A 27,266-nucleotide genomic window follows, 5' to 3' on the forward strand; every position below is an offset into this window, starting at 1 on the left:
GGATACACAAGTTGAGCTTGAAAAATGTAATTTTTGCCTGGGCAGGAAGCTTTTGCTGACAGCTTCACTCTGGAAGAGAAGCATGAATTATTTAGTGGACAAATGGCCATTTCTGCCCCATCCTGTGACTACGGCATTGGTATTGAGAAATTTGATACTTTAATCACCATTCATCTTTTGCCCACTTTTCCTCATGGTGAAAGGTCACGTCTCAAAACCTTATCATTCTGCATGCTCTACCAGTCTGCAAAATTGGAATGTTCTCTTCTGTTTCAGTGTCTCACTGGATCAATCATTATTCTCTGCAAGAGTTAGTCTCCCAGAAGGAAACAAATGGCATACTGGATGGGTAATCTAAGGCGTTTAATAAAAAGACTGTTTCTAAAGTTTTGGGAAGTGTTGAGAAAACCAAAAGGGGGTGATGAAATATCCACTGGGAAGATGTCGTTACTCCTATGCCTAAAGGATTAAGTGAAGGGTGTTTACTGAAATTTGGTGACCTGCTGTACAGGGGCCATGGAATAAGTATAGAACATGCAGACTTTGCCAAACCAAGGCACCGCAGGGAAAGAACCCTATCTCTGATCACCGCCAGCGCCTTCGGTTGGCTGAATTAACTGGAAGCCAGAGGCCAAATCTGCCCAGAGAATGTGTTCATTTGAGTTTGGTACAAGGTGGGGCCGAGGGGATCTTCGGGAGCACATGGAGGATATTCAGCATGTTCTCCAATATTTCCTATGATGTTCATGTCATCTGAAATTCTGACCTGAAAAATAATGCAACTTAACCCCACATAGCCTTTAAAATTAAGTAGTTTTTCCCTTGAGGAGAAAAAAAGGAAGAAACCATTGAGAATATCAAATCTGCACTGACACTAATGTCAAGAACACTGGACTAATGATAATAAGGTGCCAATAGTTTCCAATTGCTCTCAAATTTTATCATCATTAACAATCAGGCCCAGAAAGATCTGGTTTTCCCAAGGATAGTATATTCTCTGATAAATTTCTTTGGGGAAGCCATTGGCTTCTTTCAGCAAAAGATTAACATATCATTTATATTACTTTTGATGTTTTTAATCCTACTCCCTGTTATTTATTGTTCATTACATTCCAGGTAATATTTTAAAGGGCTTTCACATGAATTATTTTTATTCTCACTACAGCTCTATGAAGTAGGTACTACTATTAGTGCAGAGTAAGTTAATTGGAAGTTGAGGCACAGAAGAGTCAAATTTTTTTGAAGTTCACTTCGATAATAAGCAAAGATTTAGTATTTAAAACTAAATGGTCTGCTCACAAAACATGTAATATTAACACCTGTGCTATTCTGATTTTATGCATAATATGCATTAGACGTAAGTAGCAGGGAAAAAAAATCTTTTCAGGCACAGTCTTATTGGTTTACATTTTTAATTGTGCTTTAGCCATGTACTAAGATATTATTCTTCTAAATTCGTGTGTGCCATTCTGTGTATAAATATGTGCTTTTCCACTATGGGGAGATGAAACACTAAAGTCCAGGGATATGGCTGATTTTTGGACAATTTTCTGAATTATTAGTTCTTATTTGGTTTCTCTAAATAAACAATTAAAAATAAGAAAATAATGATACTATTGCTTAAAAGCCAAGATCTCTAGACATTTGAAGTAACAAGCAGAATCTGAGATATTTCTGTTATTTTTTATTCAGCCCTCCAAATCTGCTTTTCTGCTGATAGTCTAAAACAGGATAAAGATTCAAGTGTCTTCAGGTATTTATGTATAAAGCTGTGAAAGTAACACACATTTATTGAGTATTTATTGCATGCTTGGTACTCTGATTAATGCTTTACATAATTATATTAAATAATGCTAACAATTACTTTATGACTAAGGTAATATTAAACCCACTTCATAGATGAGAAAACTGAGTTTTAAAGAGACTAAATTACTTAGCCAAAGCCACATAGAGAGTAAGTTCTAAGGTAATGTTTCTCAAAATGTATTAAAGACCACTTGCATCAGAGTCATGGGGTGGTGTTAAAAACACAGGTGCGTCTCCTCAGCCTTCTGACTGACTACCATCAGTATTTGTGTATGCACATCCTCAGGCATTAACAAACACCTCAGTTGAGATGTTTCAAGGTCAAGCTCATTAATTTCATTCCCACTGGCTAAAGAGGGAAGGCTATGGGACAGAAATGCAGTTTCTGCCTGTTGTCCTGTTAAAGGGTGCCTCTCCACATATTCTATAAATACTTCCTGATTTACTCAGCAAAAACCAAGCACAGACCTGATAGGAAAACAACCAGATAAAGCACTTCTGCTCGTTCTTCTGTCTTCTAGACTCTAGACCTTGTTAAGAAGCATGCGCTCCATGAGGTTTCTTGCAAACTTTATTTCTCTTCTATGCACAGAAAATTACTGCTGGTGAGTCCGACTAGAGGTGCACTTGAAATAGTAGTTACATTTGTGTAGTGTTTTCCTGATTGAAGTATTTTCTAATGAGCTATCTCATATGATGCGAAGCAGATATTTTTCTGTTTCCTGTGAGCCAGGAACTGTGCTTGGTGCCGGTCATAAAACAGTGAGCGAATAGGAAAGCCAGGGTGTCGGCTTTCATGGACTTTCTGGTATGGTTACCACTCCAAAGCTTTATTTTAGGTTGTAGAACTGTGAGGTAAATAAGATGGGTGCTATCATCTTGTTTTAAATATGAGAAAATGACAGTTAAAGAAGCTACATGAATGGTTCACGGTTGTACTTTAGTTTAGGGACCAACCATCTAAATTATTCTACTGATTACAAGTTTAGCATTCTTTCCACTATCTTGTACCATCTTTCAAACTTAGATTTTTTGCACAACTTAAGTCAATTAAGCTCTAACCTTTCTTGTCCTGATTTTAATTTTATATGCATAGATCTAAAAATGCAGTGAATCATACTATATTTAGATAACTAGGAATGAAGGATAAATAGAAAGAAAATAAATGGAAAATAGAACAATTGGCAAGCAAATAATCACTTCGTATGTTGGCTTCTGGATGTACAAAGAAGGAACTAAGTAAGTGGTGTTGATAGTAAATATAATATAAAAAATGATGCCAAGGGGAAGAAAGGGTGAAATAAGCAAATTTGTGGCTAGGGATTCCTCCATGCAGAACTTTTACTGTACAACCGAACAGTTTTCTGTGACGTCCTGTCCATCTCTTCCCGTTATCGTAGTTGGTCCACCTTTACCATGCCAGCCTTCCTCTCACATATTAAATAATGTCTGTTCTGACAGAAGGTAGGGTGGATTTTCCCATCATGAAAATAAGCACAATTCATATTTTCTCTTCCATCTCCAGAAAGCTGAAACCTGTGAATAGAAAAGTAGAAAGAATTCTTTTGAAAAACGAAATAAGGAATCAACAGTAAGAGTCTGTGTGTAGGACTTTGTTGCCCAAAGTGGATACTATGGGAAAAGAGTAAAAGTTCTTATTATTGAGAAACTTTTGATCTGTTTAGGAGTACAAGGTATGCACACTGGAAAAGCCCAATGACAATTTAATGTACCATAAGATTAAGGAACATTTGAGAAGCCAAATAGCAATTTAATATAGAAAAAGATTAAGGAGCAATTCAACACTAGGTGCAGTAGGAGTCCAGAGGAAGAGAAGGATATGGCTCTGAAATGATGGTAAAAGGCTTTGTACCTATAAGATCAGACTTTAGTGATATTGGAGGAAAAATAGAATTTAGATAAACAGAGAGGAGATGGGAGCGCCCTATAGAGCAAGCAGCTGCACAGGATGGGGATAAGCTCAAGGAAAAGTAAGTTGATTAAATAATTTTGAACTGAGGATTTATGCTGTAGGGAAATAGACCTAAGACAACATTCTATATTGTAATTTCCTGCTAACTTGTCTATATTCCCTGATAAACATAGGGAATTAACTTGCAAAATATCTATGGAACACCAACTATGTGCCAAATTCATTCCGTTTGTTGAGGATAGACAGGTTCCTTCTGCTGGGGAACTTACATTACACTGGGTGATATTAGTAAGAGGCCTGCAAATAAATAGGCAAGAAAACTTCAGAGAGTGGTAAGAGTTATGAAGAAATAAAACAGCGTGATATGATAGACTGCAGAGATGTGGGTTGAAGGGAGGCTAATTTAGTTTGGGTGATTAGAGTTGGCCTCGCAGAAGTGATGTTTAAACAGAAACTTGAGTCACAGAAGGAGCCAGTCATGGAGCTAGGAGAAGAAAGCAGCAAGTACAAGAGCCTTAAGGCAACAAAACAAGTGTGATTTGTTGAAATAATGAGGAGAGTACTGGATTGCCTGCAATAATGAGAATGAAGGAGCAAGTGGCAGGAAATAAAGCCCAAGGTCTGTAAAGAGGCTTGCTTGTAGTTGTAGTATTCTGGGCTCCTACGCAGATTAAATACTTAATAAGTATTTGTTAAATAGCTTAATAATTTAAGTGATCATAAGATAGCATACGTTTTGGTTGTTAGTTTAAATTTTAGTTAGTGAGAGACTGCAGTTTTGATATACAGAAGAACAAAAGATGTTGAGACTGGGTATTGGAAAGCTGTATTAAGCAACTTGACTTTTAATGCAATTGACCCTTTGCCTGGATTGTCTATAGAAGGATGGAGCCTCATTACGTGAACATTAGAATTGCCTTGTGGACTACAATGTACCTGATTTTTAGAGACTCTAGGGTACAAGACAAGGCAAAATGACACTTTTCAGTGTCAAAAGAATCCTTAAGGTAATAACTTTCAACCGTAAATAATAAGGATGATAAATTTGCTCTAAAAATACGTGGAGAGAATGAGATCAAGTTAAATTCAAACACAAGTACACACACACACACACACACACACACACGTGCACGCACGCGCACGTGCATGCACACGCGCACGCGCACACGCACACACACGCACACGCACGCACATACACACACGCACGCACATACACACACGCACGCACACGCACGCTCATACACGCACACGTGCGCACGCACACACGCGCACGCACACGCACACACATACAACGTTCCAATGGTAATGTTGAACATAGGAATAAATGGGGAAAATATCAAGAATAAAGGCCTCTAGCTTTAGCACAAGAATGGGGGAGCGGGGAAGGTAGAATAGTCTTATTACAGAGTTCTCTTACTAGGGGTAGGGCGGCAAGTGACTCAGTTGCTGCTAATATAACCCTAGTAGGAACACAGATACCTCTCGACTTTTAAGTAACTTGTATTCAAGAGGAAAGGGGATCTCAGGAATAAAAAATTCTAGTAGTGCCTTCTGTTCTGAGTGTCCAGTGACTTACATATTTTTGGAGAGAACTGAACCATCTTCCCACATCCAAACATCATTAGAATTCTGGCGGGATAATCCAATCCAACGAATAAAACCAGTCCTGGTTTTGATGTATTCCTATTGGAAACATAAATAAATATAATGGTCAGAATGCCTCTACAGCTCTTTATGATGATTTAGAGACACAACTTTGTGATAAGTTCTTGGATTTAAAAAAAAAGTTGGATTATGTGTCTAGATTAATATTAATGTATTATATTTGATATTTAGAATTGTACCAAGTTGTCTTATTTTAGAATTAAAAAGAATGTGCAGGACAGAGGAAAAATTGTACACAACATAGCTGATAGTCTAATCTTCCTATGTATTTATAAGATACGCTTATATCATCCTTCAGTTGAAGATGAGTCTGAAATAGACTACCAAATGTGATCCAAATGGGATAAAATGTAAGCTAGAGAAGGAAAACAAAAAGAAATACATTGTTAATTAGCTTTTTATTTCCTGAAATTAAGCTCTTCCTGCTTTGGCTTTATCGATTAGCTTGCCTATAAAATTTTATATACAGAAGTATTAATTTGTTTTAGTTGATTAAGTAAAGAAGTGTGTAATGTCTTTCTCAAAAGGATGTATAAATAACATACATCTTAATTTACTTTTTTCTACTCAGCAATTACCACTATCTCCTCTACAATACTTGTCTTGTTCACTGCCTGTTGCTCCGACTAGAACATGAGCTCCTGGAAGTTCGGGACTTTCATCTGTCTCACTAACTGCATAGTTTCAGGTCCTAGAATAGTTCCAGCACAGATGTGTTGAATTAATGGATGAATCAGTCAATCAGTCAATGGATAACAAAATTAAAAGGAGGTCAAATGCCCATATACTCTCATACCTCCCAGAGTAACAAATAAGAGTGCATGCATACTGGGCAAATAAAAATGACTGGAGCTTCTTGACAGACATCTTAGACTCAGAATGACATTTCATAGGAGATACTGTGTGAAAGTCACTTTCAACTGCTTATTTCTTAAAGCCTGAGCCACCTATCACCTTTCTGTTAATTCCTGATCTTTTCTTTAGAATATATCCACTTTATATACTTTCCTACAGGATTGACAGGTAAATTCTACCTGGAATTCTGTCTGAAATTCAACTATTTCTTATTTCTCAAAAGTTACATTACTTTTAGTTTTAAATCTTTAACTTGGCATCAGATTAGAGTAATAAGGTTCAGGACATGATTATATCTAATTAATCTCTTCGTAATGGAGTTGAGATTTTAGGGCATTCTCATATATTGCCTGAGTAGAAAGAAAAGTTAATTTATTTAGCTGAATATTTTCTCTATGAGTCTGAGCTCACAAAAAGAGTATGTAGATGGTGCAGCAAGTTAAAATAACAGAGGACACAAATGGTCGTGATCATGGCTGGGCTGCCCTGTCTGACCCACTGTGTACCTTACTTCTAGGAAGGTTCAAGTCAGTTTTACTGATCACCTCTATTGATTCTGTAGAATATGACTGAATTGAATATCTGAGTTCTGTAATTTTTACTGAACTGTAAATTTCTTAGATTAGCACAAACTGGAAGACATAAAAATGTTAAAGAAGGGGAAAGTCAAGTGTTACATTTGAGATTTTTCTCCTTATGCCTCCAAAATATTTGACATAGGAATCCCCTTACCAGAATGTTCTGGTTGGCAATCTTCAGTAGAGTAGCATTCATGTCAGTGCAGAACTGCCTGCTCTCTTTCCATGTCAAGTTGTGCCTGAAGAATCCATAGCAGCTGTCTCCATAATATCTCCAGTTTGTGTCACAGGGGCTGCATTTATGGTCTTAAGGAAAAACCAAGCACAGGAATGCTTTCATTATAAATCATGCTTACGTTTACCCCACATCCAGTGTTTCCTGCAGATCTCAGGCTCCCTTCAGTTCCCATCACAGAAATACTCCTGGGGTTGGGAAGATGAGGAGGTTACCAAACCATACTTACAGAAACCGCCCTTTTGCCCTGATTGTTGTACTAAATTTTGGCAGAAGTGCTTTGCTAGTTGTTGCAGAGTTCCTGAGAGATTTTCATTTTCAGCTTGCAGGTAATTTTGCTGCATGACAGCTAGAAGTAAAAATTAGATAACAATTCATAATCAGGATCATAAAGGTGATGCAAAAATCTTTCAACAAACCTTCATTTCAGTAGAATTACCAATATACGAAAAGTTTACTAGATACATATGAGTGAATGAGTGCTGAAAAAGGATAACGGTGAGGGGAAATATAAAGAAAAAATTGAGAAATATGTAAAAGTGACACCCGAGGGTTGTCCAAAAGAATAAGTGAACTATTTGAAGGAGACAAGCACAAAAAAGAGAATCCCAAGATCAAATAATATGCCCCAAGTAGTTGTTTTGACATTTCCTTGAACACAGGTTTCTAAAGAGTTTTTGAAGAGGAATGACCTCTGTTATTTTCTGTTCTTCATGTAACAGCAAAATATTCATTCATTTACAAATGCATATTATTTTCTTATCGTTATGCTTGAAGTACTGCAATAATCAAGAAAAAGATATTAAATGAAAGATTCTAAATTGTCTTATGAAAAATAAACAAATTTGCAACGGAGCAACGCCTACATAGACTACAGTGTGACATTGGAGGGCTATTAGGAAGAAAAAACAAATATTTCAGTAAACGAGCGGGAAGGAGCACAAGGTAGAGGAAATTTAATGAGCAAAATTTCAGACAGGGAGACATAGGATTTATTTATAAAATTAATAAAATTCCAAGTTGGTTGAATCTTAGGATACGCAATGTAGGGAGAGAAAAAAAGTCTTAAAATATAGTTTAGATCCATACTGAGGAGAATCTTAAAGGCCACTTCTTATAAATAATTTTTAATTTATAAAGAAACGTTAAGTGATTTTATTTGAAAGGGAAAGGTTAGAGTTCTCCTTTACTGAGAATATCTTAGCAGCTATGTATAGGACAATTGGAGTAGTGACAAATAGACAATAACAATTTAAAAGCTTAATGGGATATATCAGGACCCTTAGGTATTGCCTTCCTCAGATCAAATCTTGGGCAAAGAGTAAGTACTTACACATGATGCCCAGAGTCACCAGCCCAACAACCATTCCCATGCACAAGATCAGCAGAATCAAAGCCAGTACACGCCACCAAGAGGAGGACGCAGGGTCAACTGTAGGCACACAATGAAGATGTCAAGGAGCAGGCAGAGCAAAGGGGCAGTGTCAGCCCTGCCCTGCCCTCTCAGGACTTTCCAAGTAATATAAACAGCTTCACTGGCAGATGCCAGTCGTATTCCCCTGGTAATCATGGACAATTAGCACCACTCACTTCCACGCCACACACCCATCCCCATCCCCAGTGGACTTTTCTTCTCCAAGCCAAAATATAACCAGCTGCTAAGGCCTTGTGTGTTTTTGTTTGTGACCACCCCCATAAATCATTGGTTTAATAAGCAACAACTAGAGAATCACATCCATTTGCCGACACTTAGAACATGGAGATTCCAAACATCCTCTTTCCCTTACTCCCACAGCATAAACGCTAGGAGCCTTCATGTGATGCACCCCGCCCATATCTTTGCTGATTTATTCAAAATAAGTCTGAGCCTATGTAGACACTACTCAAATGCTGTAGCAAAAAAGCATCATTCAGGAAAAAAGTAAAATACACCTATACATGCTGTCACTACTAGAAGAGGAGAAAATAGAGTTGATCTGTTTCACTACTTAATTTCCAAATTCTGACTCCAGGCCTTCTTACCTGAGGTGAGAGCTGGTTTCCGCGCTTTAACGTTTAAGGCAACATATCCATCTTCATCCTGCATGGCTTGTGAGCTCAGGGTTCAGTGGCTTTGCAAAAGAGCACTCTTGACCATCTCAATATCTGCCAGTACGTATGTGATCCTCCTGTCTCTGGGATGGTGGAACTGTGTGAGTTGGGACACAAGGTTTCTTTTCGTTTTTTTTTTTTTTTTTTTTTTTTTACTTTTTGTTTTCCAGGAAGCCCTTTTTATAGCTGTTCAGAGATAGACCTTGAACATAAAAACACAAAAATAATAATAACTTGTGGTAAAGGAGTAGATATAGCATTTGTTTCCTGTTTCCTTATCTTCAACTCTGAATAAAGGCCTATTCCTTCATGTGTATCCTTTCAAAGAACAAAAGTTCACCTTCATCTTAACCTTAGCAGAGTCTAAATCACTGTTTAAATAAAGTCATTTCTGATGAAAACTCATGACTAAAACACGAACAGATGAGTAGTCTATCTCACTGTGAGGAACAAGTTTAATATAATCTGATTTGGTGTAGACGGCTAAATTAAATGTTGCATGGTGTTGTGTTTGAAAAGACCATTCCTAACGATGACTTAGGATTCATCCAAATTCTCGCATATTTTACAAATCAATTTTTTTTTAAATTTGAGGACTCCACATGAAGCAGGCCTTATATTGCTTAGGTTTAGGCACTAAAGGAAAACAATCAACAAAATAATAAAATAATTAAAACAAAATAATAAAACAAAATAATTCAGAGTTAGTGACTTTGACATATTGCCCTTCAGTAATGTTTGCACTTTAAAGTGAATATTCTGACAAGGAGAAATCTTGATTGAATGTAGCAATTTAATTCCAAATATAGTGGTGCTTAGATGAGGAACTATTTGAGAAAGGATGGCGTCCTAGTGCTCTTTATATCACATCATAATATGTATTCCACATGTTTAATTTATGAAATGGGCTTTTAAATTACTATTTTAAAATACATTGAAAGTAGTCATAAGAACAGCCACACAAAGCTGGCTGATGTATTTATTATTAAATATTGGTAAGGATGTTGTCTATTTTGTCATTAGAGTAGGTCTTTCATAGTTTTATAGAAGATGGGTTTTTTTAACCTCCATGACCAGTAAAGCTTCCCTTCTGCAGAATTACCAGTAGTGATATATCTTATAATCTTATTTCTATTTTTTTCTTCAGTTATTGGAAAGTTAGACTTTACTTTTCTATATAGTAATTACGTAGTTCTCACGGCAGATATTTTGTTTACTAAATTTCCCTTTGGCTTATCTTTACATATTTTTTTTCCTCCCTGCTATCTCCTTCACTCTGAATTCTTCGTCAATTCATGTAAAATAATCTTATATTTTAAAATTTCTTTCCATACACGCCTCGAATTATCTTGGGGATGAGGTAAAGAATAAACAAAACAAGCATAAAAGGCATTTCCTGATTGTGGAAGCTCAAACTTAGCATGATTATTTTCACCAAAAATCAATCTTTAATCAAAATTTCACTCACTCCAAATATCAAAGTTAAGAAAAGTACTAGAAAGCAAATTTGTAAAATTACCAACCCCATTTTGTCACTGAGTTTCTTATCCCAGGCGAAATATTCAGTGATTGTCAGTCACATGTGGGGCAAAGTCAGACCGTCATCGGCCCAGTCACCTGCCCCGGCTTCTGCTTGTGCAGCTCCTGCATTAGCCGCAGCAGACGCTTCCTTCTTCCTCCACTCATCCTCAGGCTCTGCTGGAAGGCGGCTGTCACACAGCCTCCGTCTCTTCCTTTGCCCACATCTGCTCACACTCCAAGTTCTGAGGACTTTCTTTCACCAGATCCCCTCTCTTTTATGTTTTCTTAGTCACTGCTTTACTTTAGTGTTTTTTTTTTCTAAAATATACAGAAATACTGAAAAATTATTATATAAATAATTGTAACTAAATAATAGAGAAAAATGAAAAAGGGTGTGGAGTTTACAGTTCAAATGACACTCTCTGTTCACCCAGGAACCAAATAGGTACTTCTGAAAATTTAATCTGTTAAATAGAATAGTATATGCAGAGGAAAGATCTGAGAACGTATAGAAACTTTTTAAATTGTTGTAAAATATTCTTATTCTATTAACATCAACTTAGGATGGTATTAAACATAACGAATGATTAGCTTTCTTTGTTGAGGTTTCCACATTCTCTAGGTCTTGGGCAATTAATTGTAAAACGTATTCTACTTATTTCTGTAAACCCCCCAAATATACCAGGGTTACTTCTTGACCCATTAATGCTTAATATTGTATTTAACACCAGGAGGAGGTAAAACTGAGATGGGTGACACTAAGCCTCAGATGATATTCCTTTCCTGTGTATTTTTGTATCTTTGATAACTCCAGCCACAAGCCTAGCGCCTTATGTCTTGATCTGTGATCCACAAAACACATATCTGCCTGTATTTGTATCCCTGACACTGACTTTGCAGTATTGACTACAAAGAATGAATGACTACAAGAATCTCAAAGTCAAAGAGTCATATGAAAGCAGTTAGTCTTAATTTTGCTCTGTCTCCATGTATCCTGTAAACATTAGCTAAGTTACTCAGCAAAAATTAAGCAGAGAAGAAGTGTGGGAAAAAGAGATAGATATAAAAAATGTTTCTTTTTCCTTTTCCCAAATCCAGAGGCTTTGCTAGATATTTTTTAATCACTATATACAGCCCATTGTTAATATATTTTATTTCCGCTTAAATGTCTTATCAAATAAATATTGAATATTGATTTATTTAAATTGCTGTCATTTACCTCCAAAAGAATATTTCCCATGGCTCTAAAATAGTGACTGACCACAGAGTTAAAACCTAACAAATATTTGTTGAATAAATAAATGAATACATGAAGGTATTTCAAAAAGTTCACAAGAAAGATTCATATTTCCTTTAAATGCTGCTACTTTTCCATAAAACTTTTGTAGGTTTTATATACGAGGGAAGAGAAATTTAAGGAATTTGGGGGACTTTTCTACGATTACACTTGTAAAAAGCAGTTAACGTCTACCCAGTTTCCAAATTCTTCTCACTACATTATGATGCCTTTTAAATTTAGGTACTATTCAGATTCTATTATCTATGTTTATAGCTGAAGACTGGGTTAAAGATACCAAGATCACAATGGCAAATAAAAATGTGATAAGAAAGAAAATTAGTGGAATGCATACCTGTGGATAAATCTGCTCCATATACAATGATTGCTAGCGGATGTGTAAAAGAGAAAGACCACAAAAAGAAGGTGACTACTGTGGGTGTTATAATAATGTCTCTAAATTGAAAAGAAAAGAAAAGAAAAGAAAAGAAAAGAAAAGAAAAAAGATATAAGCATATTACAGTTGGTGATAGCTTTTTACTGCAGCTTTCTACTAAACTAAAGTCTTAGAGGATTTTTGCAGCAGCTCTATGCTACAGCTTTAGGGGATTGTTCAGTACTTTGTTTTTTTGGCAGCAGGCATGATACAGGGATTGAACCCTGGACCTTGGCATTTCCAGCCCTGCACTGTGACCAGCTGAGCTAACCAGCCAGCTCTGTCTCAACTGCTTTTTAACAGTGATATGTTGTTCCCTCTGTCAGCCCTCTGCATTAAAATTCTTGCTTTACCTTTGACTTATCAGCCTTCCACACTCATGTTAAATTCTGTTCATCTTTGGAAAGGGTTGGATTTCCTGTCATTAAAAAAAAATAAATCAATATTTTCTCTTTCATTTTCAGAAAACTTAAACATGTAGACTAAAAAAGTGAAGTGAGCTTTATTAAAAGTTAATGAACTAAACAATCAAACAACAATGATGACACAGCATATTGTTACACACAATAGAGAAAATGAAGGAAAAAATGTGTCAGCACCGACCGTACCACTAAGTATATGAGGCATGTGCATTCAGAAGACATGTAAGTAACAAGTTAAGTAATAATCAAATGGAATATATAAGATTTGAATTAATATTTGAAGGACTGTGTAAGAAGAAAAAGGAGAGGGGAATTTTTACTGGGCAGGGCAAACATCTGAATAAAGGTATAAAAGTCTGAATAAGTAGGGTGTGGTTGAGGGAAGGTAAATTGACCAAGTGCATTTCAACTGGGAATTCATGTTACAGCATATTGGAATATAACGTGTACTTTCCTATTAAAGTCAGTATAAAACTTAAAGGCAGGAATGATTAATTAATCAGCTATTTGAACAAATATTTATTGATCACAGTGATTCTGAATGAAACATACAAGAGTTGGGCTCTTCCTGACTTTATGTTGCAGTGGAGGGTTGTGGACACAGAGAGTAAAGAAGCGTAGAAAGCAAACAGCAAGATCATTTCACATCATGAAAAGTGCTATGAAGGAAAGAGAAAGTGATGTGATAGAGTCGGGTCAGGTTCAGGACAGACCCTGGCTGTGCTCATTTGGATTGGTCTGTTTAAGCTTCACGTAAAGGTTGGGAAATCCTACAGGTTTCTTCCATCTTTAAGATCATCTAGAATAATCCGCACGTCTGATTATTGCTGCTATTATACACGTTTATTAGTTACCTTGGTGGTAGATAATACACCCATTTTACAAATAAATAAATAAATAAAGCACAGAGGTTAAATAACTTGCCAGAAGTCACAGGGCAAGTAAGTGCTAATCAAGGATTTGAACCAATCAGTTTATCTTCATGGCCTCTTATTTTGACCAGGATATTTTATTACCCTGATTGGGTGAACACACATTTCAAAATACATGCTATTCTATATTCATCTTCTGACTCCTTGTGGTCATTTTTTTCTCACTGCTTTTAATTTATCTTTGTTTTCTGTGGGTCTTTGACACCTCTGGATTTAATCTTTACTTTTCCCTATTCCTTTTTTTTGGTAAATAATTCTGAATTAATTCTCATTCTGGCCATTTTCTGGGTGCTATCCAATCTAGGGCCCTCTTTAAAAGTCTTCTCTGAAATAAGCATCATAGGTGGGAAGGGATCGATTGTTGAAGAACAGAGTGAGAACATAACTTTCTATCATGTAAACTCAGCATTTCTTTTTCTGTATTCTAAATCAACAATACTTCCATATTTAATACTCATGTCCCCTTATTTTCCACAGTGAACAGCATTTTCTGGCGTATTTAATTCATGTGAGAGCTGCAAGAGAAGTCAAAGGTCATCTCAAGTTTACGGCTGAGGAACGGTGAACGCAGTTGTCATTGAGATGGGGAAGCCTAGAGTGAGACACGATGGGAGAGGATTGCTTATTTTTGGATGTGATGACTGTGAAAATCCTGCAACAAATCCAGGTAAATATGTCAAGTCTCCAGTCAGATATACGGTCCTGGAGATCAGCACTGCCATGGAGAAGGAAACGTGGATGTCGTCGGAGCATGGCTGTCACTTCAGGCTGTGAATGTAGAAGCGCTTGTCCAGGGATGAGTGCAGCAGAAGAAAGGGGGACATGACCTGAACCTGGGACACAGCAACATTTTGAAGTTAAATGAAGAGGAATCAGGAAATCTGATGGTTGAGTAGTGAAATAAAAGGAAAACCAAGAGAACGGTGCCCTGGGAGCAAAGCATTTTGGAGAAGAAAGTATTTTAAGAAAAGGGGTAGTGAGCACTGTCGGATGCTGCTTATAGGTTGAGTGAAGTGACTCCTGAGAAAGTCATTGGACGTGTTAATGTGAAGGTTAACAGTGACGTTGACAGGAGGGTTTTTGTAGACATAGTGAGGGAAAATGCCTGGTTAGAGTGGTCTCAGGACAAGTAGCAAGAGAAAGCAGACATAGACAGCTTTTTAAACCCTTTGTTTTTAAGAGAATGAGAGAAATGTGGTGATAGTGGTTGTAGGAGGGAGTAGTAAACAAGAAATATTTTTTGCTTGTTTTTAAAATGGGAGATATTAGATCATACTTGTAGGTCAAGATGAGTAAATCAATAGAGATTAAAGAAAAACATTAGAAAAATTAAGACATAGAGAATATTACAAGTTCAACATACTTAAGTAGGTAGACAGAACGAATTTCAATGTACGGATAGAGACTGATCATGGATAAGAGGTGGTCCAGCTTAAGCACTGTTGAGATACTGCCTTACCTACAGATGTAGATGTTTTTGTATATTTTGTCAGTGAAACAGAGGAAACACACTTCTGATTGTTTTTATTTTCTCAAGATAATAGGAAGCCAGGTCATCAGTTGAGTTTGAAGAAAGAGACAGGAAATTTGACAACTGAGAAAGGAAGAGAAGTTGGGGACAATCTTTTAAAAGACTAACAGAATAAATTGATTATTTATTGATTTATAATTCATTAGCAAGAGTGCTGGAAAGTTATAGTCCAGTTAATGTGGTCCCATCAGCTACTTTATGCAAGTGAGGAGCAGATAGAGTTGGATTTAACCAGGCTGCATTTTCCAGACACTTATGATGAATGAGGAGATAAGCAAGGAAATTGTAGCTGTATGTAAGGGAATAATTATTCTAGTTCACTCCGGTAAATGGTCTAAGCCAGGAAAAATCAACAAGAGGACATGCGGGATTGATGACAATGAAAAGGTGGCATGGTCAGTGAATTTGACATCCCAGCAGCATCACAGTACTGCAGGCCATAAAATCACTAGAGAGAGATGGCTGGAAATACAGGAGTTGCAGGTCAGAGAGCAGAACATGTGAAACTGGGATAACGGAGGAAGTGCTCATAGTATATATAAAACGGTCTAGACACTAACATAGCACTGTCCAGTAGAATTTTCTGTGATGATGGAAATGTTATATATCTGTGCTATCCAATTCCATAACCAATAGCCACCTGTGACTATTGAACACTTGAAGTATGACTAGTGTGACTTACGAAATACATTTTTAATTTTATTTGTTTTTAAATAATTTAATTTAAATAACCATATGTGCCTAGTGACTACAATAGTGAACAGCATAGCTCTAAAGTATGATCATCTTGTGGGTGCTGATTTCTGGGTTTGGACAAGGTTATTGAGGTAAATCCAAGAACTGAGAGCCCATGGTATTGGAATTACCTACACAGATATTGAAATCATTGATAATCATTTTAGAAGTAGTGGTGAATAGGAGATTCAAGACAGTCGAAAAATGATAAAGGAACAGGAAAGATTATCCTAGAATTTGGTAGATGACTGCAACAAGGTGGTTTTTTTGATAGCATAACTAATAAAACGAACTACAGAGTTGTTGGAGGTTTTTAAGGGAAAGAAAAGTATATATAGTAATTTCTAAATTAATACAATAATAAACTAATAATAAGTGATATAGCCTTTTAGGATCATAATAGTAGAAAGTGTGTAATAGGTATGATCAATCTTCTTCCTTTTAAAAATAATTAGGAACCAGGAGAGATTCTTCATCATTGTTTTACCTGAGCATTATTTTATGTAAGATAGTGAGAGATTAAATACTTTCTTTGGGAATTTTAATGTTTGTGAAAGAATCAGGTAAATAAGAACAAAAACTCAGTTTTTGCAAAATTTGGTGAAGGTGAAAGCCCAGAGCGAACATATAAAACCATGCTTAATTTCTTATGTCTGTAATCACCTATCTGATTTAGCTTTTCCTCATGTCAATGGTCTCTGCCTTTCTCTAATTTTCCTAGAACAGTAAACATAAATTTATTATTTGTTTCCACATTTTTGATAATGGAGTTTTGTTAATGATGACCTAGACCTTCCCAACTTTTTTTTTTTTAATTGAGCACTCCATCAGTTTGGAAAAAAATGAACATGAACAAGCAACATATGTACATACACTAACGCCATTTACAGATCATGCACAGATGTCACTGAAGAATGCGTTATCATGTTGTCTTTCCACACTTCCCTCACCTCTCTAAGGTAAGAGCACTTCGTTCTGGAGACCTCTGCCTAAGATAATCTTCACAACGAGGTGGACCTTGGGAGGTCTCGATCGCTCCTCAGTCATCTGAAAAAACAAAACATACCAAATCCCCTCCTAAATATAGTTATCTAAATTCCTGCCTTGTCCCAGAGGAAAACTTCAGAGGAGATCCCTTAGTTCCTTTGTTCATGTATAGCCCCAAATATTGTATTGGGTTCTGTGTTAGTTTCCTATTGCTGCTGTAACAAATTACCACAAACTTAGTAGCTTAAACAACACATGTTTATTATCTTGCAGCTCTGTAAGTTAAAGTCTGACTGAAACCAAGGCTGTTGGCAGAGATGTATTCTTTCCTGAAGGCTCTATAGGAGAACTCGTATCCTTACCTTTCCATCTCTGGCCAGAACTCCTTGGCTCTTGACTCCCTTCCTCCATCTTCAGCCAGCAACGTTGTACCTCTCTGACTGTTGTGGTCATGTCCCTCTCTGACTACATGTAAGAAAAGTTCTCTATTTTTAAGGACTCATGAGATTAAACTGGGTCCACCCAGATAACACGGGACAATTTTCTCATCTCGGTGTCTGTAACTTTAATCACATCTGCAGTGTTCCTTTGCCATGGTACACTGCCACATGAGGCAGAGGTTCTGTGGATCAGGAAATGGACATCCGTGGGAGCTATTATTCTGCCTACCTCAGATTCTAAACAACAATTTACTTTCTTGTATAAGTTAGTAGATCTTCTGAAAAGTCGTGGTAGGGTAGAAGTAGATACAGTCCTTTAAGGCATCCACGAGTCCCTTGGCTGTTGTGACTGTATGACCAACTCATTTGATGCCATGTGATGTTTTTCTAATGTTATTCCAAACAATAGCCAGCACACTTCCCACAAAAATTGTCCACTCTTTATTGCTCATGTCATAGTGTTGAAATTTGTAGTATAGCAGTGTAAACCCTTGTGCAGTGGGTTTATACCAGTTTTATCAGAAACATCTTTCCAGGGTATTTTGAGGCCTAAGAGAGAGAAGATAGGTGTTGGTTATTTTATCAAGATTTTTTTAAAAAATGAAATGTAAATAAATTGTAGCTTAAAGAGACTCTAAAGCCTAAAGACACTTCAGAGATCCCCATGTCCAACACTCCATACGGATATCCAGTTATTCCAGTGCTATTTGTGGCTGTGGTTGCCCTAAACTCCATCTTCCGATTCTTCAGGGCTGCAAGACAGCATGTTTTCTATAAGAGTTCCAGCTGCCTTGCAGGACAAGGACTGTGGGCTGCCCTCATGTTTAAAGAGAAATGAGCAAACAAATTACAAATAGAACAACACACTTTACTGTGTATTAATAAGGCTTATCTCTCCAGAATCTGCCTGCTTTATTTACTCTCCCGAAACTACAGTTAGTTATTTTAAAAATCTTGTCCTGGAATTTTAGTTGTTATCTGCAAGAGGATATTCTAGGATTATTCTGTTAGGAACTTACACAGCTATTCCAGAAGGGAACTCCCATTCATATGCAATTTTAATGGCTATTGGTTTCTTCTCCATGCACCTTATCCCCGTCACCAACCATGTATCTCACACACACACACACACACACACACACACACACACACACACACACACACACACACACACGGACCTCATATAACAGCAGCCAGGTGTGTGTGACATACTTAGTGTATGTCTTCCTTTCTTAGTGTATCTCTTCTCGATATCTGATATAGATGAATATAAACTAGATCTGATGTCTCTGCACAGGATTAGCTTCTTAGACATGTGTTAAAGAAAACAACCTGACTTTTTCAAAATATTTAGAGCAACCTCTCCCCTGAAGATCACAGGAAATCTCCCATGGACCAGCATTCCTGCTCTGCCTCCAAATGCCCTGTCTTTGCTCCACAGCAGGGAACAGTGGTGAGATAGCAGACGGTTTGAGATCTGTAACATTCTAATTTATTTTTTTTTCTTCTTTATTTTTTTTTTTACTATATATACATGTGGGGTTGATTTTCAATAATTGTGTACAACGTGTGGTGGTTAGATCAGTATAGTTAGCTTATTCACCATTACAATACGCAATCGTTCTTCATGTCCATTGACCAATTCCTCATTAGCCCCCCTCCCCCACCCCTCCCCTTTTCCACCTCTAGTTTTCTAAAAGTTCAATGTATTACTGTGATTGTTGTTTCTTTCTGTCTCTCTTTATTGTTCATTTGTTTATTCATGGATTCAGCTCCCAGTTATGAGTGAGAACATGTTGTATTTCTCTTTCTGAACCTGGGTTGTTTTACTTAGAATAATTTTCTCCAGGCTCATCCATGTTGCTGCAAATGGTAGAATTTCATTCTTTTTTATGGCTGAGCAGTATTCCATCGTGTAGATATACCACAATTTCCTTATCCAGTCATTCATTGATGGACATTTAGGTTGGTTCCATCACCTGGTTATTGTAAATAGAGCTGTGATAAACATGGGAGAGCAGGTATCTCTTTGACCTGGTGTTTTCCAATCCTCTGGATATATCCCCAGTAGTGGGATTGCTGGGTCATATGGAAGTTTTATCTGTAGTTGTTTAGGGAACCTCCGTATTGTTCTCCATAATGGCTGTACTAATTTACAAGGAGGATATTTGACTTCTCTCATTTTCTTTGAAACTGATTTTCATTCCTTCCATACAGAGGGGAAGTGGGGTGTGTCTTGGGTCAGTTCAGCATCTGTGTAAAAGCTCCCAGCCTTGAAAACAGCACCATGTTGCCAGGCCTGAATATATGGAAACATTAATTACATAATTTACAGCAGTGATTTCTACAATGTCCGATGAAGTGACCTACTCAACACTCACATTTCAAGATTCTGCTGGAGCAAGAAATAACCAAAATGGAAATAATCTAAAAAAAAGAGGTAGGAGCTCAGAGCAAGCAAGCTATGACCCTGGGAAATAAACAGGTGTGAAATGCTTTGATACCGATGCTAGAGAAAATTGTGTTGTGGAATATCCAAAATGGAGACAAATCGTTGTGGAATACATTAGTAGAAAGCGTATTCCCAATGTTGAGAAGAAAACTTGTGGCTTTCAGAATCTCATGATGTTTCACCACGCTTTGCATTGTAGTGAAAAATTTTGGACATGTCAGAGATTCTTTTAAAATAAATATGATCCTTGGTATTTATACCTTGTAAGAGATGCCAGGGAAATTCCTTTTTTTTTTTTTTTTTTAGAAACCAGACTAGAGCCTTCTAAAACAGAGAACGTGAAGAGAAAAATTGGAGGATGGGTGGTCCCCAAACGGACAAGAGCTGGTTTCTCTCTATAAGTATTAAAGAAAAAGTAGCATAGTAGAAATTCCAAGTATAATTCGTAATGTTGAATCAATAACAACAATACTTGTACAGTATTTTATGTACATTATACCATATCTTTATCAAAATATAATTGTGAAATAAATTCACAATTACATTGGAATTATATCAGTATTTTCTTCATTGCATAAATGAAAAAGTTGAGGCTGAAAGAAATTTGATGATTTAACCAAGTTCATACAACTGGTGTGTGGTGAAGCTCAGACTCAGTTATGGTCTTCAGCTTTCTCTTGTACCCAACTGGCAGAAATAGCAGCCTCTGTGGTCAGGAATCTGATTTAATATAAAAGACAGAATCCCTTATCTTCAGGTGATCTGTCGACATTTCAGGTTGTCCTGAATCATCTGCAACCTATAGCGTCCTTTCTCCTGCTCTTTAGACTTATTTTAAGTTTATGCATGTGTGGCTGTGTGTGGCTGTGTGCGTGTGTGTGCGTGTGTGTGTGTGTGTGTGTGTGGTGGAGGGGAGGAGACATAAAAGGATGATAGAAATAGACTTTGCACATCTCTAACAAAGGTGGTTATATTTTGGGCTCTCTGCTTTGTTTTTAATTCTGACTTTAACCCCTGAGGAAGAGGGACATGTGGATATGGCACATGCAGATTGTATTAATCTGTCTAAAATATTGGGCTGAATGCTATTTGGACCTGAATCGAGGAACAGAAGGTGAGGGGAATATGAGAACTATTTGTATTTTTAAAAAAATCAAAACAAAACAGGTAGGATCCTAAAGTTTGAAGAGTTATCCACTGGCTTTCTGGTCTACTCTGCTGTTTTGTAGGTTAGAACGCCCATTCGTTCCTTCTTTTGTTCATTATTTATTAGGCAATAAATAGCATGGATAATAGAAGTTATCTTTAATAGAGAAAAATTGTTTTTAAAAGTAGAATCCACTTTTATAAGGCAAGTAGAACACCTGCCTTACGGAGATTTGTCATCTCAACAACCTGGGGTCTCTCCTATCATCAGCATCACCCAGCGAAGCAGTTTCCACATTGTCTCATTCATGAATTTGACTCTTAAAGAAAAGGAGAGTGGTGGAGAGATGGAGGAAAGGGATGCTGGGGTCCCCATCGCACTTCGTATTAGGTATTTTCTAAATAGGGGCCACTGAAGAAGCAAGAGAGAAATGGAATATCTGGAAGCTTCCTAAGTGGGAGAAATAAACAACCCGAAGTGTAAGGAGCACAGAGCAGCTCCGTCCGCTCACTGCTCTGCTGGCTTTCCTCAGGGTCCCCAGCTCCATCTCCCACGTGGCGTCACGCTGCTCCGAGTCTGCTAACTCTGCCTGATGCTGCCGATTGGGCTGGTGACCTTGGGGATTACGTGGAAGTATATGTGCAGTAAACTCAAGAAAGGGGATTAGGAAACATATTTGTATACTGTGTAAATTCAGGTCATAGACTGGTGCTAGCATCTTGAATCCTCTAATGCTTTTCTGCCAGCCCATATCTCCATGTCTTCAAGATAAATCAGCAAGAAACATATTTTCTTATTATGAAGATTTTGCCCCCAATTCATTGTTTTATCTTAATAAACTAGACTGGACTATGAAGAAGACTCTTATCTTCCCAGTTATTGCTTAGAATAAGGAGCCTCTTTCCTGCAATACACACACATCCACTTATTATTACAATGGTGAGACATAGGGAGTCAAGGGAGATGTATTCAAGGAAGGGCTTCCATTTCATTGACCTCTAAGACTTAGCACAAGATGAGCTTAATCTTTTAGTCAAGACCTTTCTAGTGTCTAAGTAGCAGTGACAACCTGACTTGTATGAATGAGAAAGACGTACAAACAAGGAGGAAGAGTGGCCTGATACATTTTACCCAGCAGATAGAGAATTGAACCATCTCTACATAACAATAGAAGCTCCAATCTCCAGCACCATAGCCACACAAAAATATATTCTCTTGATTCTGACCCATCATGGGTCAGGTGGGAGTACCCCAGATGATTCTGTTGTAGGTATTCTGCAGACCATGCTTTGAGATACCTATAATCCAAAAGAACCCTATTCCTACTGAAATAGCAATTATATCAACCAACTCCAAAAATAAGCAAAACCAAAAACATTCCACCAAAATAAGTGGCAAAATGACTGGCACTGCCTTAGATGAAATGTCACAGATATGATTAATATGTGTTAATTCATTATTTTAATAAAAGTACAATAATAAAATATGAACAAAGTTGTAAAGATCAGCTATAAACAATTTGGGACAGAAAGGCATCCGGTGTTTTTCTTTCATGATACCTCAAATATTAAGAGCTACTAATAAACATTAAACAATTTAAGATATATCTCTGTGTCAAGAGCATCATCTATGTCTGTCATGAGAATGGAAGAGTATATGAACTTGTCTCTTGTTATGTCTTGGAGTTTGCAGATGTCTAATAACATTAACTCAGATTCAGAGAAATCGAGGCAACTTCAGACAACCATCCACCAGCGGCAGGAGAATTTATCCCAGCAACAGGGTAACCATGAGAACTTTCCCACGGAGAGCGAATCTCCCAAATCACAGATCTCCAATCTATTAGAGAGACAGGGACAAATGGCCACCAAACTCTGCCAAGAGCTAGTCATTCATACCTCAGCAATCAGACTTAGACCTACTGACCGGTCAGATGGAATCTGTTGTCCTGGTTTAAGCTGTCCATGTACACCACCTCAGAGGAAGAGAGTCACCCAATGTCCCTTAGCAATGTTGCACTTAGTTGATAGAAGACATAGGAAGGTACAAATTCATTTAATATTTTTTAGAGAAAAGGTGAATTTGGGAACCATCTTAGAATGATACTAAACTGGATATTTCAACCCCTCCTTTCATTAATTATTTCTAGGTGATCCTGTTGTTATAAGAAGCTGAAAGCATAGCTGGTAGTTCTGAAACCAGGAGACTGAGCCCTGAAAAGAGAATCCCTATCGCTGCAACCCACAACCAGGGATGACTTCATTTTCAGAGGTTCCTATATCATGTTTTCAGAGTGCTGGCTCTCAGTCCCTGTTGTCCAATTAAATGACTTCATTTCCAAAGACTTTTTCAGTCACACCAGAGTCACTGAGGTTGTACTACTGGGTGGAATTTCTTTTTCAGATCACAAAAGTAATCCTTGTCCAAAGATGTGGCAATGGTACCAGAACAGTGGCTACTATTTTGCAGCAAATGAAGAGAAAACCTGGTCTAACAGCAGAAGAGACTGTATGGACGACAATTCCACCTTGGTGAAGATAGACAGCTTGGAAGACAAGGTACGATTGAATCTCCTTCCCTAGTTATAGAAATTATCCATGCGATGAAAGGTCATGAAACTTCTGACACATGATGGAAATTCAGTGCATTTTAAATGAGAATGAATAAATGAATTGAATGAATGCTCTCATCTATTTTACCTCTGCAAACTAGAATGTGGCTTTCACAGAAAATCTTTCCTCTGTTTTTTCTTTCAGGATTTTCTTAACTCACTGCCATTATCCACGTTTTCTTTCTTCTGGCGGGAATTATCATAGGACCCCTCTGGCAGAAGTTGGCTATGGGAGGACAGCTCTGTTCCCTCTTTATCCTCATAGGTCTCTATCTTTTGGGGGAGGGACAATCTTTCTGTGGAATTCTGAGAAAATAAATGTCAATATTAACAATTATAAATTCTAGATACAAAAAGAGGAGTGCAATGTACAAATAAAAGAGAGCTTCAGTAACAAATATTGGAAGCAGGGTACCTAATTACGACTGTGTGACAAGTTACGTGAAGGCACCGAATTTTATCTTTTCATTTAAATTTGTTTCTTTGTTTAACACACACATAATATTTACTGCCTTCAAAGTACTTTCTAAATATTAACTTTTGAGGAAAGCAATGTTATGCTCCCATTTGATAGCTACAAATATTATTGCAGAGAGATTAACTTGCCCCAGGTCACTCAGCTCATAAATGGCAAAGTCAGGTCTGAATGCTTTAGGCACCGGGCCCTCAGTCACTCAGCTATTCTGGCTCTTCAGCACTTGCAATCCAGAAGGGTGCTGTTGGTCATAAAAACACACTGTGACACATTTATTTATATTGTATAATTGTCAGCCATTTTCTAACAGAAAGTAAGTCTGAATTGACTGATTAGTTTAAGAACTGGTTTCATGTTGAGGACTCGCCAATCAGATTATATGGCAAATGTCTTTTGTGAATTTGAATGAGCTATATCTGTGACTTTAAGGTTTTGATGAAAATAGAGAGAGTGTGTGTGTGTGTGTGTGTGTGTGTATAAAACACTCAGAAAATTACATATTTTTTGCAATTATTTAAAATCATGAAAAAATATATGTCAACTTAAAAATGTGTAAGGGAGCACAGTTTTGCAAAACTTTTTTGGACACTATAAAACCAAAAAATTTGAGGAACACCCTCTCATCATAACCATATTTAAATGAAATAACTATTTATATTTTAGATGTAATAGGTAATATTTTTATACTAGATAAAATTTCAGATCACTGTCATCTTTTTGGGTATAGCAAGCTTTTATGCCTCCCTCCCCCAACAGGTAATTAATTCATCCAACTCAATGCCGTTTTACTCTTTAATGCATGTTGTCAGCGTTCTTAAACTGAATTATAATCATTCATCTTCTGTCAAAGATACTGTGCTTCAGCTGTGACTCACCAAATTCCTTGAATAACAAACAATGATATGCTTATCCCTGTCTCCCTAGCAACACTTTATCCATTTCCCAAAGTTCTGCCATGACTATTTCTACTCAAAGACCAATCTCCCACTCTCTAATCACTAGTCATATTAAATGAACTAGTCTTATTTCACTCAAATAATAATGGCAAAAAACACATGCAGAGTCATATACAAACAAATAAAAATGACAGTCACTTTTTGTAACTGGAGCAATACTGGGCATAAAATGATTACAGTTAATCTGAGGTGTAGCTGCTAGATAGAGGGTTTGTAGGAGTAGCACCATGACCTGATATAAACGAGTTCAGCTTCCATTTTAAAATCTAAGAAGATGTGTCCCTTCTTCCAAAAGTAGTTCAATAATCCTTAGGCCCTCCATCCACTCCTAATCAAAGTATGGAGGAGGTTGCCCCCACAGCAGGGTTCAAAGCCGGCAGACACTGACCCCTGAAATGTGCAGCCGTCCAGCTGTCAGATAAACCAGCAAGTCATACTCAGGTTAGTGAGGCTGGGTTACATAGTCATTTCCTTGACTAGGAAGTCAAGGCCACCCTGAGCAAGTGCTAATACTAAGACTAGACCTGAAGCAAGAAAAGAATATGGAAAAAAGCACTGTTGAACACACAGAAGATTTAGACCTGACAAGCATGATTTTCTAATGACATTATTTAAGGTTATCTTCAATATCTTAGCAGAGGAACTGGGGACTGGTAACAGAACCACATCTGTATAGTCATTAATTTCCTCTCTTAACCTATGTCTGGTTCTCTCTTATCCTCCCACATATGTATAAATACATATAAAACATAAAAATTATATTTGTGCATGGTAAAATGTAACAACTTTTTCCATAGAATGTGATTTTATTTTTTGGTTTTTCTTTGTAAAGTTCTGAAGTACAGAAATTCTAGTACTTTTGATAAAATCTGGACTGGGTAGATTCCATTAACAGAATTCATATTAGTGGAGGGAATACAAATTCTCAGCCCAGAATTTAAATACTCTTCTCAAAGGGTCCTACCTGGGATCATGATTAACTTGGAATAAAGAAGAAGCTCAGATGTACCGGCTTTAGGGATTTTGGTGCCTGGTGGAGGCAGGAGTCTCTTAACATTCAGATATTAGATATTGGCTATGAAGAGTAACTGAGAACACTGAATGGTGATCAAATTTCAATTGCAAATTGTGAAGGTAATTATAAATCAATTAATTTTCAGACTTAGTACTAAAGAGCTTGCCTTGATCAATGGATCCAAAGGATGTGCTTATTTTCAGAAAGGAAATATTTATATTTCTGGCTGTCTTGCTGAAATTTTTTGGATTTGTGAGAAGACAGCTGCATTAGTGAAAACTGAATATTTGAATTAATATGCTTCTTCTAAATTCACCAAGAAGTAAAGAACTTGTCATTAAAGCCCTTGCGAGGAAGGAAGAAGCTACAGAGTACTAGGGCCAAAAACAGATTAAGAAGGGACTGTGTATTTACACTATCAGGCAAATGAATTTTCTTCCCAGAACACTCTCCACTTCATTGTCCGGTGCCTTCTGATCTAAAGTTGCTATTATTCGGTCTGAAAATTCTCCCTGGAGACCAAGGGGAATAGCTGTTCTGTGCCTTGACTATTCTGTCTCACTGACTTTCTCCTCTCTGTTAAATAAGAGACTCTTCTTGCTTTATTATTGCATATTCACTTGTGCACTGGATAAATTTTTAAGTATTTAACAACCATCACTGACCCAGGCCACAGCACTGGAGTGAGGCTCAGAGATCCCTGTTGTGACAGTTGCTGGATCATGTGGAGGTCTGGGGGAATCCAGGGAAAGAGTCCTGGTGGCTGGGGCAGCAGCACTTCAGCAACTGATTTGGAAATATTTTACCATTTTAGCAAGTGTCTGTACCACTGTTTACCAGCTATGTATCAACCTGCATGTGCAAAATAATTCTTCCCTCACCCCACCTCCCTGTGAAAATACATTTTTTTCTTAATCTTTAAAATTCTAAATAACTTATAATCTAGGTAAGGTAGCAAATGCATTTTGTATTTATATTTTCATCATTTATTTAAATTAGTAGTATTGAGGTTATTGTCTCGGTAATCTGGATATTGTTATTATTGGAAAAGGTTATTCTCTTACAACTGATATTTTATTTACTTCAGAAAACTACTAATAAATTGTTTGAAGACATTAAGATATCAGAACCATTATCTTTTACTTTTTAAATCTTTCCTGAAACATG

General features: G+C 37.1%; 2 protein-coding genes across 2 annotated transcripts; one reads left to right on the forward strand and one right to left on the reverse strand.

Annotated features, from left to right (window-relative positions):
• Positions 1-3,197: 3,197 nt before the first annotated feature.
• On the reverse strand, positions 3,198-9,158 carry CLEC1B (C-type lectin domain family 1 member B). The gene is made up of 6 exons (XM_063115755.1): positions 9,095-9,158; positions 8,406-8,504; positions 7,302-7,421; positions 6,992-7,143; positions 5,316-5,422; positions 3,198-3,342 (listed from the first exon to the last, which is right to left on the reverse strand). Exons 1-6 carry the CDS (start codon positions 9,156-9,158, stop codon positions 3,198-3,200), a joined length of 687 nt encoding a protein of 228 aa, XP_062971825.1.
• A 10,634-nt stretch (positions 9,159-19,792) lies between these two features.
• Positions 19,793-26,395, forward strand: CLEC12B (C-type lectin domain family 12 member B). Its single transcript, XM_063076350.1, is given in 7 exon segments — positions 19,793-19,883; positions 21,575-21,626; positions 21,628-21,675; positions 22,728-22,940; positions 23,441-23,600; positions 23,799-23,916; positions 26,247-26,395. Coding segments are annotated over 7 exon segments (831 nt in total).
• Positions 26,396-27,266: the final 871 nt, after the last annotated feature.

This window comes from Cynocephalus volans, chromosome 12 (genome assembly GCF_027409185.1).
Source record: "Cynocephalus volans isolate mCynVol1 chromosome 12, mCynVol1.pri, whole genome shotgun sequence".
Classification (NCBI taxonomy): Eukaryota; Metazoa; Chordata; class Mammalia; order Dermoptera; family Cynocephalidae; genus Cynocephalus; species Cynocephalus volans.